The 14,492-nt window shown below is 42.4% G+C and overlaps 1 protein-coding gene across 2 annotated transcripts in view; it reads left to right on the forward strand.

Annotated features, from left to right (window-relative positions):
* Nucleotides 1–4,015: 4,015 nt before the first annotated feature.
* The window catches only part of arhgap23a (Rho GTPase activating protein 23a), an 82,468-nt gene continuing 71,991 nt past the window's right edge, over nt 4,016–14,492 (forward strand). The window contains exons 1-2 of one of the 2 annotated variants that reach the window (XM_028598900.1): nt 4,016–4,036; nt 5,220–5,272. Coding sequence is in view for 1 of the 2 variants with exons in the window: in XM_028598899.1 (XP_028454700.1) it covers nt 8,551–8,559 (9 nt within the window). In the remaining variant the exon portion in view is untranslated. Of the gene's footprint in view, nt 4,037–5,219; nt 5,273–8,143; nt 8,560–14,492 lie in introns of those variants that run through there. The other variant, XM_028598899.1, reaches the window with a different exon arrangement.

Raw genomic sequence — 14,492 nt, forward strand, 5'->3', positions numbered from 1 at the left:
GACTGTTGTTTGTGCTACATCTTATGTTGTGCAGTAGCATAGTGGGACAAATGTTAGTCCTTCAGACATGTTTGCCTCGGGGAAAATAATTGGTGTTGGGCACATAGACTATATGGTTCGGGCCCCTTTCCACCTCTCCCAACCTCATATCCTCTATGCATTTTGCATGTAACATCTCTTCAAGTTACTATCATGAGCAGTGCACACAGTGGACTATATGGCAGCTGCACTGGAAACTTCTTGTGCTGAAATAATACTATGTTGCCCAATGTTTTCTGTCTTTCAATTGTTTTTTAGTAATTTGATTAAACACATGTATTAAGGAATAAGCAATATGTGAACACGGTATAAACTGAAATAAACTGCACTACAAGATAAGGTCATAATGCAGTACCCACCTAGTTGATAATGTATGTATTTAGTAGTGCAAATTCTCAGACAAATTTGCAATTAATCAAACTGACCGTAAACCTGGGCTTATGGGCCGGAGTCCCGGGCGATTGCCAGCTTATTGAGCCTTGCTTCAGACACATCCCCATAAGCCTCTTTGCAAACTTTCCATTAGTTTTCTCTAGTGGTAATGTATTCATTTGGGGAAACATTTTCTGTGAAGATAAATTGGCGCAAAATGTCTGGTTTGATTGAGATTATTGTCCTTCTGGCACAGCTATGAGTGATGCATTTTATTAACAGTTGCCAGTTTATTAGGTACACCCTCTTTAAGTCTATGGTTACACCTAGCTCAAACTAATGCAGTCTAATACAACGGTCCTGCAATAAATCATACATTCATAAAGGTTATGTTTTGTTGAAATCAGATAGTGTTGATGCACTGTTATGATAGTTAAATCAACACTGATTTATTGCAGGAGTGCATTAGTTTTAGCTAATTACTTAATAAATTGGCAGCTGAGTGTGTTTATTATTATTATTTTTTTACGTCTGTGTAAGTTAGTTTGCCGGTCACAACCTTATACAGTCTGTGGTCCCAACCATGGTCACAACCTGTACTGTGTTATGCCGGATAATAAGTAGTAAGTCATATTGGATAAATTATCATTGTCCTGTTTTTGGGACATTTTTACCCGGAGTTTCGTCTGTTAGGTCACACTTGTGTTTCCTGGTTTGTGTATCGTCCTCAACAATGACACGTACCAACATGAAGCATTTTGGTTGATTTAATTATTCGAGGTTTATTAGGGAGTTGAGTTCGTAGCTTGTCGTGCAAATCTGCACGAAAGCCCAAACACGAGGTGAAAGAAAACCCTCCTTTCCTGTATAGAGGCAGTAGAGGGGGAGGGTCGAGCTCCTTCTCGCTCTTTCCGAACGGTTCCGATCTCGGCCGATTTCCTGCACCGGCGCTACTGCTGCTTCTGTTTTGCTGCGTGTCCTTCTCGCGTCTACATCGTCCATCTCTGACACTATTTCCATCATGGTGGACGTTTTGTTGTTAATGTTTTTCGCCATCATCGGCCTCGTCTTCCTTTCCTATATCATCTACTTGCTGTGACGATGATGATGATGATGATGATGAAGCGTCCTGCTCAGCCTGCACACAGGCGTACACAGGATGTGTGTTTTGTCTCCTGCATCCCTGGTTTCCATCATGGACAGTGGTAAGGGAGCGTTTCATTGCACATAGGCCGAATAAATGTAGTATTTTTCATATAATATTAAGGGAAAATGTTACATGGTGTGTTGGTATTAGAACATTGCAAGGGGGAGGTATTCTTTCGAAATGGCTGTGTGGCGTTTCATGTATAAGATAGCTAGTACAGTGATATGTGGCAAATCATTACACTATTGCACCTGGGTAATGAGATAATTTCTCACATCTTACATGTTTGATACCAGCTGTAATCTGTTTCAGGGAGAAGAGCCGGGGTCCAGCCATGATGGTTTCCCCATTGGAGCTCTTATGTGGAAGGTGAAGAGCAATCCAGCTGAGAGGGAAAACAAATGGACAAGAAGTGGAAGCCAAACTCTCCCTGCCTCTTTGTCTCCTACTTGCACTCTGCCAATCCCCCCTTATTCTCCTTCTTTATTTGTTCAGGATCCTCCAACAAAATGTCACTACTCCAAGAGCTACCACTTACTTATTTGCAATAAGTCTAACCAGTGTATTTTCTATGCTGCTCAAGCTTGTGCATGTTTCTCTTTAAAGGAGGAGAAATGTTCCCTCTGCACAAGCGTAATAAATCCATAGACATTCGATGCAGGGTGGTTTTGTAGGTTTAAGTGTAATACAGGTGTGTAATAGCCTTTTTAACAACACTAGCTATAATGTGTAATGTTCAGTTTGACTATCATCATTATGACTGTGTGGCCAACCCTTCTGTACTCGTGTTTTGTTTATCAAAGAGTTGGAGAGCTTCAGCCTTTTATATGTCAGAGATGGTGTGCTTGGTTTGATTGGTTGGCTCAGCTTTGACATCGGTGTTATTATATTACTTTATTCACGTGTTGCCAATATGTTCTTCCCCTCACTACAATCAAGATTCCCCGTCAGGTTAAGGGGGAATGTGTCAGTTATATAGTGTTATATACTTTAACAGTTATTTTTGTCTGTTTTTGTTTTGGCTACAAATGACATCCATGAGGAGCAGTAATGTCATTTCAGAAATACATCCACTATATGTGCTTCTCAGTTTTACCACCAAACCTCATATAAATTATCTGTTATATATAAATAATGTTACGTTTACTGATGCACTGATGATTTACTGAGGTTAATGACAATATTTCACATGATATGTCAAATAAAGATGATTTCAGTAAACCCAGTTGCTTCCTCTTCAGTTCAACACAATATTATTTTTATTTCAATGACAAATAAGTGATTTCTGTCAGAGGAAACCTTTTGCTGCACAAAGCATTGCTCACCTATCATGCTAAAATAAGTTAAAAAGTCTGTGTGATTTACTTCTAAGTGCACGTATAGTTTTTTGTATTACTTTTCTGGCATTTTGCCTTATTGGAAAGTGACATTAGAGATATTACTGTAAACAGGAAATACCTGGCGAGAGAGGGGTATGGCTTTCATCACAGAGTCCTGGCCGGCCTAGGACCAAACAGAGACACTGCACAAATATTGCTTTTGAAATCAGCTTTTATTTTTGACAGCGAATAAGACTATTCTGTTCAAAAGAATACTTTACAGTCATGGATTATTGGATTTCTGAGGCCAAGTACTGCTCTAGTGCCTCTATGCTAAAGTTAATTATATTAATTATTATTCTGTACTGTGTAGTGCTGTATTCCAGTGGTATCCAAATTAGAATAATTGACATTGAGGGAGTGCAGATCTGCAATGAAATAAGTAATTGCCACAATGCATTTCCCCTTCCAGCAAGATTGTTATGTAGTTCCCTCTATGCTTATGACAACAAAACTAATCCTACATGGGACACAATCTCATCAAACTCTTTCCGATGCATATTTATGAGGGAGGACTCACAATGTCATATTTTAAAGAGTGAAGCTCTCTGCTTAAAGGTCCAATATGTAATATTTGTACTGTAATAAATCCAAAAATGACACCAATGCCTCATCAGATATTAAGGAAACATGTTAAACTGAAATACTATCTTTTCTGACAACAATGCTAATGTCAGTATATAATGTCAGTACGGCATGTTTCTAACAGTTGCGTGACCAGAGACGTAACAACCCCCTGGTAAATATTGGAGATGTATTTGAAAGATGGAGACAGCTTTGATCCCAAAAGGACGCAGAGTTGGCTTATTTTCTCCTGAACAGGTAAGCATTAGCTTCAGGCTAAGTTATCACAGCTACTAGGGATGGGCATTTTTTGTCATTTCATCATTTGTGTACTCACATTGAATTATATAGCTAGAATACCCGAGTTGGTTACTCGCAAAAACAATTGAAACATAGCCAGTAAAGTGATCCCGACTGGTCCTGGCTAACGCCGTTATGCTAACCCTCCTAACTGTTAACGTTACCAGGAGGACCAGGCAAGCAGCCCATGGCTGTTTACAGCGTGTAGCCTCTTCAGCGGCTGGAGCCGACAACGGTGAGTTATTTTAAACCACGAGAGGGGGGCTGTAAATTGGAAAGAGAGGACTGTGAGTTTGCAGTGTGTTTAGCGATTGTTGCCGTAATTCTAAGCCAATGAAGTGTGTTCCGTCGGCAAGGTAGTGGTATTTTTAGCGTTTCGTATTGTAATTCTAAGCCGAGGAAGTGTGCCTGACTGGCGTGTGGAGAGGACTATGAGGTTGTTGTGTTTTTAGCGGTTCATACTGTCATTTTAAGCCGAAAAAGTGTGTCTGTCAGTTGGTTACAGAGCTCCGCGTGAGCACGGGCTTTTATGACTGTCAATATAACTAGCATCTACCGTTAGCTACTCCGCTGTGCTGTGGAGTAATGTCTGGCTATGTGAGACTAGCATCTACCGTTAGCTACTCCGCTGTGCTGTGGAGTAATGTCTGGCTATGTGAGACTAGCATCTACCGTTAGCTACTCCTCTGTGCTGTGGAGTAATGTCTGGCTATGTGAGACTAGCATTTACCGTTAGCTACTCCGCTGTGCTGTGGAGTAATGTCTGGCTATGTGAGAAAAGCGTCTAGCAACATTGTTGTGAATGCTGCGGTCTCAGCCTGGCAACCAACGTGAACTTCGAGTCTGGGCAGGAGGGGGCGGGGGAGACGACTCTCCAGTATTTTGAATTGGTAGTGCAGTTACTATTTTAACCGCTAGTATTACATACAATATTACATATTGCACCTTTAATGTTTCCTGTGAATTGAAAAACTGGTGTGGTGGTGCGAGCAGCCAGCTTCTGTACTATGCTACTTGTGCTCCTGCAGATGGTGCTGTTTACCTTCAATAGTCTGTGGAGAATCAGCTGATGGCAGTTCATCCATGAAGTAAATAATAAACTATAGTCTCAGTGATGCAATACAACATGAGAGCAGTGTGATTTCAATTTAACAGTTGATGAAAAACAGCAGCAGATTTGTTGTGTTTGGACGGCTTCGAACACACAGAAGAAACAAATAGAAAATGGGAGTACTTTGAAAGACTGGAATGTTTTGTTGTTATGTTAACAAAACTATTGGAATAAATTATTATATTTTAAAAACATCCTTTTCCACTTTAAAGCTTACCCATGAGTGATAATCTAAACATGTCAGACCTGAACTCAGTTCTATTGTGGCTTGAAAACAAGATTCATTAATTTGTCGTTTCCTCAACAGATGAAGGATTGCCCTCTTCTCCATCTTGCTCTCAACATACTCCAAGGTGACAGGTCAGCTTCTTTATTTACATATTTGGAGAATTTTATAAATTCCCAGCCTGCCATCGCCAGACTAATTCACATACCTGCCAGAGCAAATGAAACACAAGCTCGCAGATTCTTCTAGTTTCCAGGCTAATACATTCCTATAAGTAATTTATTAATTGTCTAACCTTTTTAAAAATGCTTTCCCTAAACATATTCTGAAAAACCACTACATTCCCTCCCTAAATAAATAGTTACACATTTTGGGAAATACGCTTATTTGCTTTCTTGCCCTTTCATGTCTGTGCTGTAAATATGAAGCTCCAGCTAGTAGCTGGTTAGCTTAGCTTAACCAAAACAGGGTGAAACAACTAGCCAGACTCACACAGTCCTGCACAGAACACCCCTCTACTTTGCTTTACTTTACAATTATTTTTTTTATAGGAATTAAACAAACAAGATACAGCATGTTGATAAGTGAGCTTCAAAGGAACTGGTAGGTAGATTTTGTCACCTTTGGACATAGCCAAGCTAGCTGTTTACCCCGTATCCAGTCTTTATGCTAGGCTAAGCTAACCAGCTGCTGGCTGTAGCTTTATGTTTATAGTACAGATATGAGAGTGGTATCAACCTTCTTATAATATAGTTGTTTTATATACTACAAGTGTTGCTGGAGTTTTGACCTCTTCAGTGGTATCAACTTTCTCATTTAACTCATGAACTACTCCTTTAATGTCATTTTGTGTGTGTGTGTGTGTGTGTGTGTGTGTGTGTGTGTGTGTGTGTGTGTGTGTGTGTGTGTGTGCTGCATCAAACCTCCACCTCCAAACACTATAAAGTTTAAAGTCTATGGTGCAGACAGACCCACTCTGGGAAATAATCGGAATTCCTTTGCTGATGTATAATCTACTACTCTCAGCATTACAATACACCCGCTGTTCTATCTGAGAGCACATGCACGCACGCGCACACACACACACACACACACACACACTCATCTCACTTCAAACAGCATCTTTGGCTTGACTAGATCAAATGACACTGCAGCAGTCCAGGAGGGTGTTCAAGTGGGTAAGAAAAGGATGCATTGACTATAGAAAGTAGGACAGGGTTTATTTGGTTGTCTGCATGTTGCATGACCTTGTTGTACTGCATTCCTGCCCCCCTTCCCTCCCTTCACTCACTGACCTGTCACAGTGCTCCTGGCTACCATGTCAGATAATGTCACAGCTATGTTATGCATCCATTGAATTAAAATAAGCCACAACAGGTGCTCTTTTGTTTTTTAGCTGCGGGGGCCTTGGGTTTACCCATGGGCAGTATTTTTGGGTAGATGTGGTAATAGGGGAGATTTTAAAGTGTTTATGATTACTTTAAAAGGAAAAATCTACCCGTAGGGCACTCTGGCCATTCTGCAGCTGCTGGCAGCGTGCCTTGCATTTTTGTTGTCTTCTTGTATTTTCCTTTCTTCTTGGGATAGCATGATAACTAGCAAAATGTTCACAATGTGACAACACTGCCAGATGTTTCCAGTGCAGAATGTGATGGCTGAAAAATGTCAGATATCTAAAACATAAAACAATAAATATTAGGTTTGTGTCAGTCCTTAAAAGGCATTTCAAGTTGTTTTCCCACACATTCAACCATCATATGAGAGACCCAAAATGCACTGCAGCCACAAAACATGTTGTCTTTGAAATGCAGCAATGGGTTTGATTTTCAACCTGCATCTATGTGTCTATCCCACAGCTAAATAAAGCATCTTTTGGGAAGTAATCAGTCACTGAAACAGACAACACAGGCTGCGGAAGATTGGACAAAACCAAATCATGAATGATTACACTTCATCACAAAATAACTACTGAAATGCACCGAACTTCACAAAGCAATGGTATTTACCAGTGTAAGTTATCCTTTAAATTGATGCTGCATAATGCGACTCTTGACACATGCTGCTAGTTTGTAATAACATCTCGCCTCTGTGGCACCTGTAACCTCTTTTAACCTTTTCTGGAATGCCAATGAGTCTGAGTTTAGGGGGGGATAGCAGCGAGGAATTGAGTGTAATAATACAATAGATGGAGAGGGAGTGAAGGGGACGGAGGCGGAGAGGATAGAAACAGAGCAAATAAAGAAAAAGGAGGCAAGGAAAGAAAAGATAGAGAGAGAGAGAGGGAGGGAAGAAGGGGGGTTATATATGCTTAGCCATGGCCTTCAGCGGTAGAGTTCCTGTTGTTGTGGGGAGGGAGTTTCCCTCCGAGTGGGGCGAGAGGAAAACGACAAAGGATGTCTTTTTCCTGGCTGACCAAGAATGCCCGGGCCTCGAGATCTTTCCTCTTCTCGTGTGTGTTTTATACAAGTTCATGCCAGAGTTTCAATGCTCATGATATGAACTGCTGTCCTTCTCTTTCACTCTGGAGCTCAGCCAGTGTTACACTGATGCATAAATATTTCAGCAGAGGAGAGCACAGGCAAAAACATTCCTCCCAGGGGCACAGTGATGTGTGCTCTTAAACACCCCGTCCATCATTACTACAGATTGGACTACACGTCCCAACATGCTCCCCCCCACAATAGGAGGCGTGGGCCATAAATCCTGCCAGCCAATGGCTTTGTGTCTGGGGATCTGTGGTTGGTGTGTTGCACGGCAGCTGTTGTCAGTGGCAACAGAGGTTTTCAGGGAAGCATGAGCTGGACAGCTGGCAGAGGGTCCCTCAGTCCTCTACAGGGAGTCACATGCTCCCCCGGCAGCCAATCTCAGTCCTCCGCCCTCCTCTCTCCCTCTCTCATTTGCTCGCTGTGGCTCTCTTTGGCTGTGGCAGGAGGGGGAGGGGAGATGGAAAGAGAGGAGGGAAGTGGAGACAGAGAGGGAGGGAAGGAGAGGCGAGGGGCCAGCTTACACAGCGAACGAGTGAAAGAGCTTGAGAACGAATACGGGGAGCGGGAGTCTCTTCTCTCTGTGTGGTTATCAAGGAGAGAGGTGAGGATCCACCACACACGCTCTGTTTGCCCTCCAGCCTCCACCGTGAGCAGGAGGGGAAGACGAGAAGACAGAGAAAAGGACAAGAGAGGAGTGTTTGGTTGGATTATCAGACTGTCACAGTCAGATACAAGGAGAGACAGAACCATGCCTCTGTGGAGACACGCAGCAGTTGGCTGCCAGGCTGCCTCGCCTGTGTGAGGAGAGTAGGATTGAATTGCTTTTGGGAATACTGAACAAAAAGAAAGAAGAAGGAACAAGGCAGGTAGCCGGAGATCTTGTGCCATGACTGGGAACAGGAGGAGGGAGGAGGCTCGCTGAAATCATGGACCAGGTGAGGATGGAGAGGAGGAGAGGAAGGGAGGGACTGAAGGGGAAGTGAAGGGGACCGCCACTCGTTTGCTTCACATTCACACCTTGCTGACACAAAACACACAGAGCAGCAGCAGCATTCATAACATCCATCATCCCCATTTCCATTCCCTTAAGGCGAAAACAAACAGCACAGCATGCTGCTTATCCTACGATGTGTTTTCTGCTTCCCTCCGGGCGAGCTAGGTTTCAACCTGGGGGAGTGGGCCAGCAGAGGTACTGCCACCGGCAAGTGCCAGGCCTCTGGAGAGATGACACAGCTGAAAACATCACCGGCTTATCTCTGATACCGGGCAGTAGAGCAACATTGTGTGAGAGCAACGAGAGAGAAGCATAAAAAGAGGGGTGTGGCTCAGTTTGGTGGGTTAACAGGCATCCTCGGTCATGATCCGTCTTAACATGTCATGCAGAAATTGGCACCCTCGCCAGGAGTCAGGATGGAGGCGGGAAACGGGATGCCATGCAACAGGGTTCCCATCCAGAGCTGCGTGTGTCTGCGTTCATTCATTCATAGAGGCTCAGATGAGCGTGTCCACTGCTTTGTAACACTGTGTACTCGTGTCTCCAGCCTTTACAGAGACTGTCATCCACAGCTTGTTTACTGTTTACTTACGACCAACGCTTGATGAATTTGCCTCTTTCACTTTAAACATCTTCAGAAACACAGATTGTTTAAGGACTGCTTTTGAATATTTGTTCCATTTTACAGCCTCTGTGTGGAGGTGGGATGCTGCTGCTGTTTTCAGGCACTGTATCCAAGCTGGAGGCAACCAGATGCTAGTAGTTGAGTGTGATGAATGGTTTTAGAGCAGGCGAGAGTGCAGACCCTCTCCTCATATGTCCCCTGCGTTGTCCTCAGCGCACTACCAGTGTGTGTCCTAGTCAACACACTACCAGTGTGTGTCCTAGTCATTGATTACCTCATCCCCCCCCTTCCTCCCTCCCTTCTTCTCCTCCTTCTGAGGTGGAAGTGTTGTCAGCATCAGGTTTGTGGTTAAGGAGAAAGAGGAGGGGTTGATTAGGAGGGGTGCATGGGTGAGACATCCCGGCCCAACCCTTCCTTTGGCTGAATAATGCATGTGGTCCATAAGGAGAACCTCCCGTCTGTGTCCGCTCGCTCAGGTCGGGGCTGACGTTAGCCCACCAGTAATAGCAGAGATGATGTCATCACTACTGCTGGTCAGACTGTGTGTGTGTGTGTGTGTGTGTGTGTGTGTGTGTGTGTGTGTGTGTGTGTGTGTGTGTGTGTTGTGTGTGTGTTGTGTGTATGTTGTGTGTGTGTGTGTGTGTATGTGTGTGTATGTGTGTTTGTATGTTGTGTGTGTGCTGGTGAATATATTTGTAGAAGGGACGCCATGTTTTTACTTGTTTGTGTGTTTTCTTTCTAGCTCTTAACCTGATTTCACCAAATGGGAAGCCTCGGGCAATAACACAGAACACACGGTGTGTCTGAGTACATGGGTCATGGCCTCAGACAAACGCACACACACACACACACACACACACACACACACACACACACACACACTTTCAGTATCACGTATTCATGTACCTCACAGGAAACAAAAACCATTTATAAGACTGTGCAGCAATGCTGTAAAATGCTGACACAGCGTGGCTTTGGTGCAGTGCTAAGGCTGGGTCGGTGTCATTTTAATAGATGGACCATATTGTGATGTAACGGCCAAATATGATTATAGCACTTCCTGTTCCCTCATTTGGCTATGTATCGTATGTCGTTTTGTGATCTGGCTGTGAAGCTTTATCTGTACTGTGTTTCCTGCTTTAGGCCTCTGTCGGCCTGGTGTTTCAAGATGATTTCTGGATATACAGTATACTGTATGTCTGAGGAGCGTCTAAGGCTCTACTGTCATTTGGCAGTGTAAACAAGCACTAACACTGCTGTGAGAATGTAAACAGAGGCATGTAGTGTTTACTATAGTCATGTAAAGGCTGCAAAGTTTACAGTACATCACCATCTGTTATTCCCCTTGTCCTCGTTTTTCTGTTCTATGCAAGGACAGATACACACATGTTCAAATGATAAGGAGGGCAGTGGCTCAGTGAGGAGCAGGAAAAGACTGGTTACATAAAGTGTCTGTGAGAGTGAATCAAGGGCAGCAGTGGGACACCTCTTTCTCTCAGAGTCTGTCTGCGCTGCATTCTTCTGCACGCGAGTAATGCCGCACTCCACGCTTTGCTCTGATGTAAGTCATCCTCAGTGGAGGTGTCTGGTTTTATACGTTTATATAAAACACACTGAGTGACACCAGGAGAGTTCTCATTGCGAAAAAACACTTGCCCAAGGACGATTAAATGCCTGGCTCACTGCAAATCAGTTTAAATCATTAGTACTTTCCGATCAATAGCCACTAAGGCAGACCTGAGCAGGGCTGCGGTGACTGCGCCCTGTGAACTCTGGGTTTGGAGTATCCTGACCACAGCCTGCTAACCTGCTGCCTGATCATAAAAGAAAAGAGCAACTTTCAGGGATAATGTTGTCTGCAAACTTCTTACTTTATTGCCCTCAGTGAACTTTATAATTCCTGACTTTTACTGTACTTAGGCAAGTGTTTCACTACAATGGAGGAAATCCCTGATACTGCCAGATGAGCCTCAGTGATGTGGACAGGGCTGACGCTGCTGTGTTTATGCTATGTCTAACCACGACTCTCTGGAGGCTCCGTTTGGGCGGCAAGGCGACGTATGTCTAACTGTACTATGTGTATACGAGTGTGTGTGAGTCCCTGTGGCTCTCAGCCAGAGTTATCTTGCAAATAGTTTTGTCTGTTTCCCACAGATGTGACTGAACTGGAAAGCAGTCAAAATTAGCTCAGAGCGAAGCAGCCGTGGAGAGAGATATTTTATGAGAGTAAAAGTTTGTGTGTGTGTGTGTATATGTGTGTGTGTGAGAGATAAGAAAGAGTCTCATTAAGAGATAGTGAGAGGGAATGTGAACGACAACAAGTGTGAAAGAGGGAAGGATAAAGGAAAAGCCTCATGGTGGAACAGGTGGTCTAATCTAACGCCCCACCCATGTCACCCCAAAGCCCCCTGCCTATGCCTTTTCAATCTCTGGACTCTTAGGAATTTCTTGTTCTATTGTCCTGAGTGGTAGAAACTGAGAGACTCTAATAGAATGAACTGTGTATGCGTATTTGCATCTAAATTAAAGTGAGAGTTTTGAAGCTGGTTTTATATATGATGAGGGAAACATGCAGAGGACTCTGGGGACATTTGTGGGACATGGTGTGGAGCTGTGGGAATGATTGACCAGATAAAGCATGCAATATATATATATATATATATATATATATATATATAAATATATATATATATATATATATATATATATATATATATAAAAAGAGTATTTTACTCCTCAAACTTATTATATTTTTTTCCCAAAGTGCATAATTTCAAGTATAAGACAATGTTTTTCATCATTCAGGGTTCATGTTATTAATTCATGCTCTATTGGATTGTCATGCGGGTGATATAAATGGTAAATGCCTTCAGGCAGACAATAGGCAAATTGTCCTGTGAAAGAAAACTAGGACACCCATCTCCAGGAAGTAACTAGCTCCTGTTCAGCTCAGGACCACTACTTTGGACCTCAACCTAAATGCATTTGAGTGGCTAGCAATGAATGAATGCAGATGGCAGGGGCGGTGGGGGTGCTCCCGCAGGGGTCAAAGGTTAGCCCGTGTGGTTAAAGCCCTTCCTGTCAGCAGCACTTTGCATCAATCCAGCCATGTCAGGGATCTGCGGGCTGATGACACAGGATGAGCGGGGGTAAATGGACTAAAACAGAGGGATGGGTTTCATCAGTAGCATCCAATTAGGAGGCTTTTTGCTACTGAGTTGGTCCAGTTTAAGCTAATGGGCTTGTTTGGCATGTGCAGTGCTCAGTTTGACTTATTTTTTATTTCAACTTATGACCCTGGCAATCTGTTTCTATTTCGTGTTATCAGTTTTCCGACCTCCTTTTCACGTCTTGAGTCTCAACTTCAGTGTCCAGTTTTTGTGTTAGAATGTCAATCTGGAATGAACAGCTGTGCAGCTGATGCCTTCTGTTTCATTACTTTGATAATTAAACAGAGATGCCCTACAGTGGCTACCACAGCCGCATATCAATAATGAACTGCACGCTAAGCGAGCCACTGACCTCTCTTGGCCTATTTTCCAAACACAACAAATTCAATTGTCGGTCTAAACATGTTATGAATTTAAAGACTTTTCATCCTGGTTTGGGTGTCATCATTCCTCTGTGTGACATCTCCCTGTTTCCCCTCTCAATAAATCACCACATTGATCCGAACCCTGATGACTATGTGTTAAGGCACTCACTCACACATCCAGAACAGAACAGACTGTTCCTTTAAATATTGCTCAGTCAGCCACATATTTCAGCCATATTTTGGGCTCAGGTCACATCAGTATCATACCATAAATCCTGCTAAATCCCACTGATGGGGATTGGGGATAAAATATAAAACTGTATCTGAAAAAGCTGTATCTGAGGACAGTTTTTCATTCTCTCCACCGTTGCCCCGCCTTGTCAAGCCAGTACTATACTGAGCCCCCTTGTGGCCTCCAAACGCAACTGTAGCTCAATTTCTATGTTTTCATGGGGATGGAGGATTATCTATTTAGGGAAATCTCTGCAAAGGAACAGATGGTGTTCTTTCTACAGAATTCAACCTACAATAATAAGTTTTTTTTGCTGTTGATGACAGTGCACATTTATGTTGATTCTACATGGGAAATATATAATCCTCTCTGGCTTGGTGACCTCTCACGCTCATTGATCACAATAGCAACATTTTGTGGTCTATTAATGTTTGTCTACTCACAAAATCAATGTCCTCACTCACAGAATATCATTTTACACTTTCTCAAACCCTTATATGAATCTACACTAATTAAAATATATTTAAATTGTCATCTTTGCTTTATTTCTTACATGTTTCTGTGAGTGCATTCCTTTTAAATTCAGTATATATATATGTGTGCGTACCCAGTATTTAAAGGCTTTAGAGGTGAGCAATGCCAGTCTTTTTTTCACTCTGTTCTTACTCACTTCTGTTCTGTCTATGATTTAGACTCAATCTTAAAGTCTAACACTAGAATTACAATTTGATGAGACTGACAACAGCATTTAGGACGCGTGGAATGAATGGATCGAACTGATGGTTGGCTGGATGAAAACAGGGACCTTTTTGAAGGTTAACAATCTGTCAAAGCGTTCTGTCCTCCAAAAGGAGAACACCCTGCTTTAAGGCCATGTCTAGACAAACTTATCTCTGAGTTTTAAGGCTGGGGAAACGCTTGGATTAGGATATGATCCCCCTTGAACATAAAGGATTATTCAGTTTAATGTATGTACTGTAAGAGATGTGGCTCAAAGCTTTTGTTGTACCACAAATGCTCAGGAGTTCTGACATTGACCATAGAGTCTTTTTTTAAATCTTTATACAAGAGGATGCCTGAATATTTAAATGAGTTATGTAATAAACATGTGTGCTCCATTATGAAAATGATTCAACTGTGTCTGCTTTTTGTGCTCTTTTTGGACGGCCGTAATTATTATTAATATTATTATTATTATATATTATGTTTAGACTGCAGTTTAGGTTTAGGGTTAAGGTTGTTTTTTTTTTATTAAAAACTTCTTTTTTATAGAAATAATTGGCAAAGAAGGCAGCATGAATCGTATCAATACAAATCAGACAGGGCAGGAGATTTGATTAGTGGACCAAGTCTCAATTCTGGTGTTTGGCATGAAGGAAAAACCACATTTATTACAGCTGAAGCTTCAAGTAACAGCGAAATTATCTATTTAACTGAATTAAAGTGAAATAGCCACCCAGAAACATCCAACATAGTCAAGTT

Source organism: Perca flavescens, chromosome 15, assembly GCF_004354835.1.
Source record: "Perca flavescens isolate YP-PL-M2 chromosome 15, PFLA_1.0, whole genome shotgun sequence".
Lineage (NCBI taxonomy): Eukaryota > Metazoa > Chordata > Actinopteri > Perciformes > Percidae > Perca > Perca flavescens.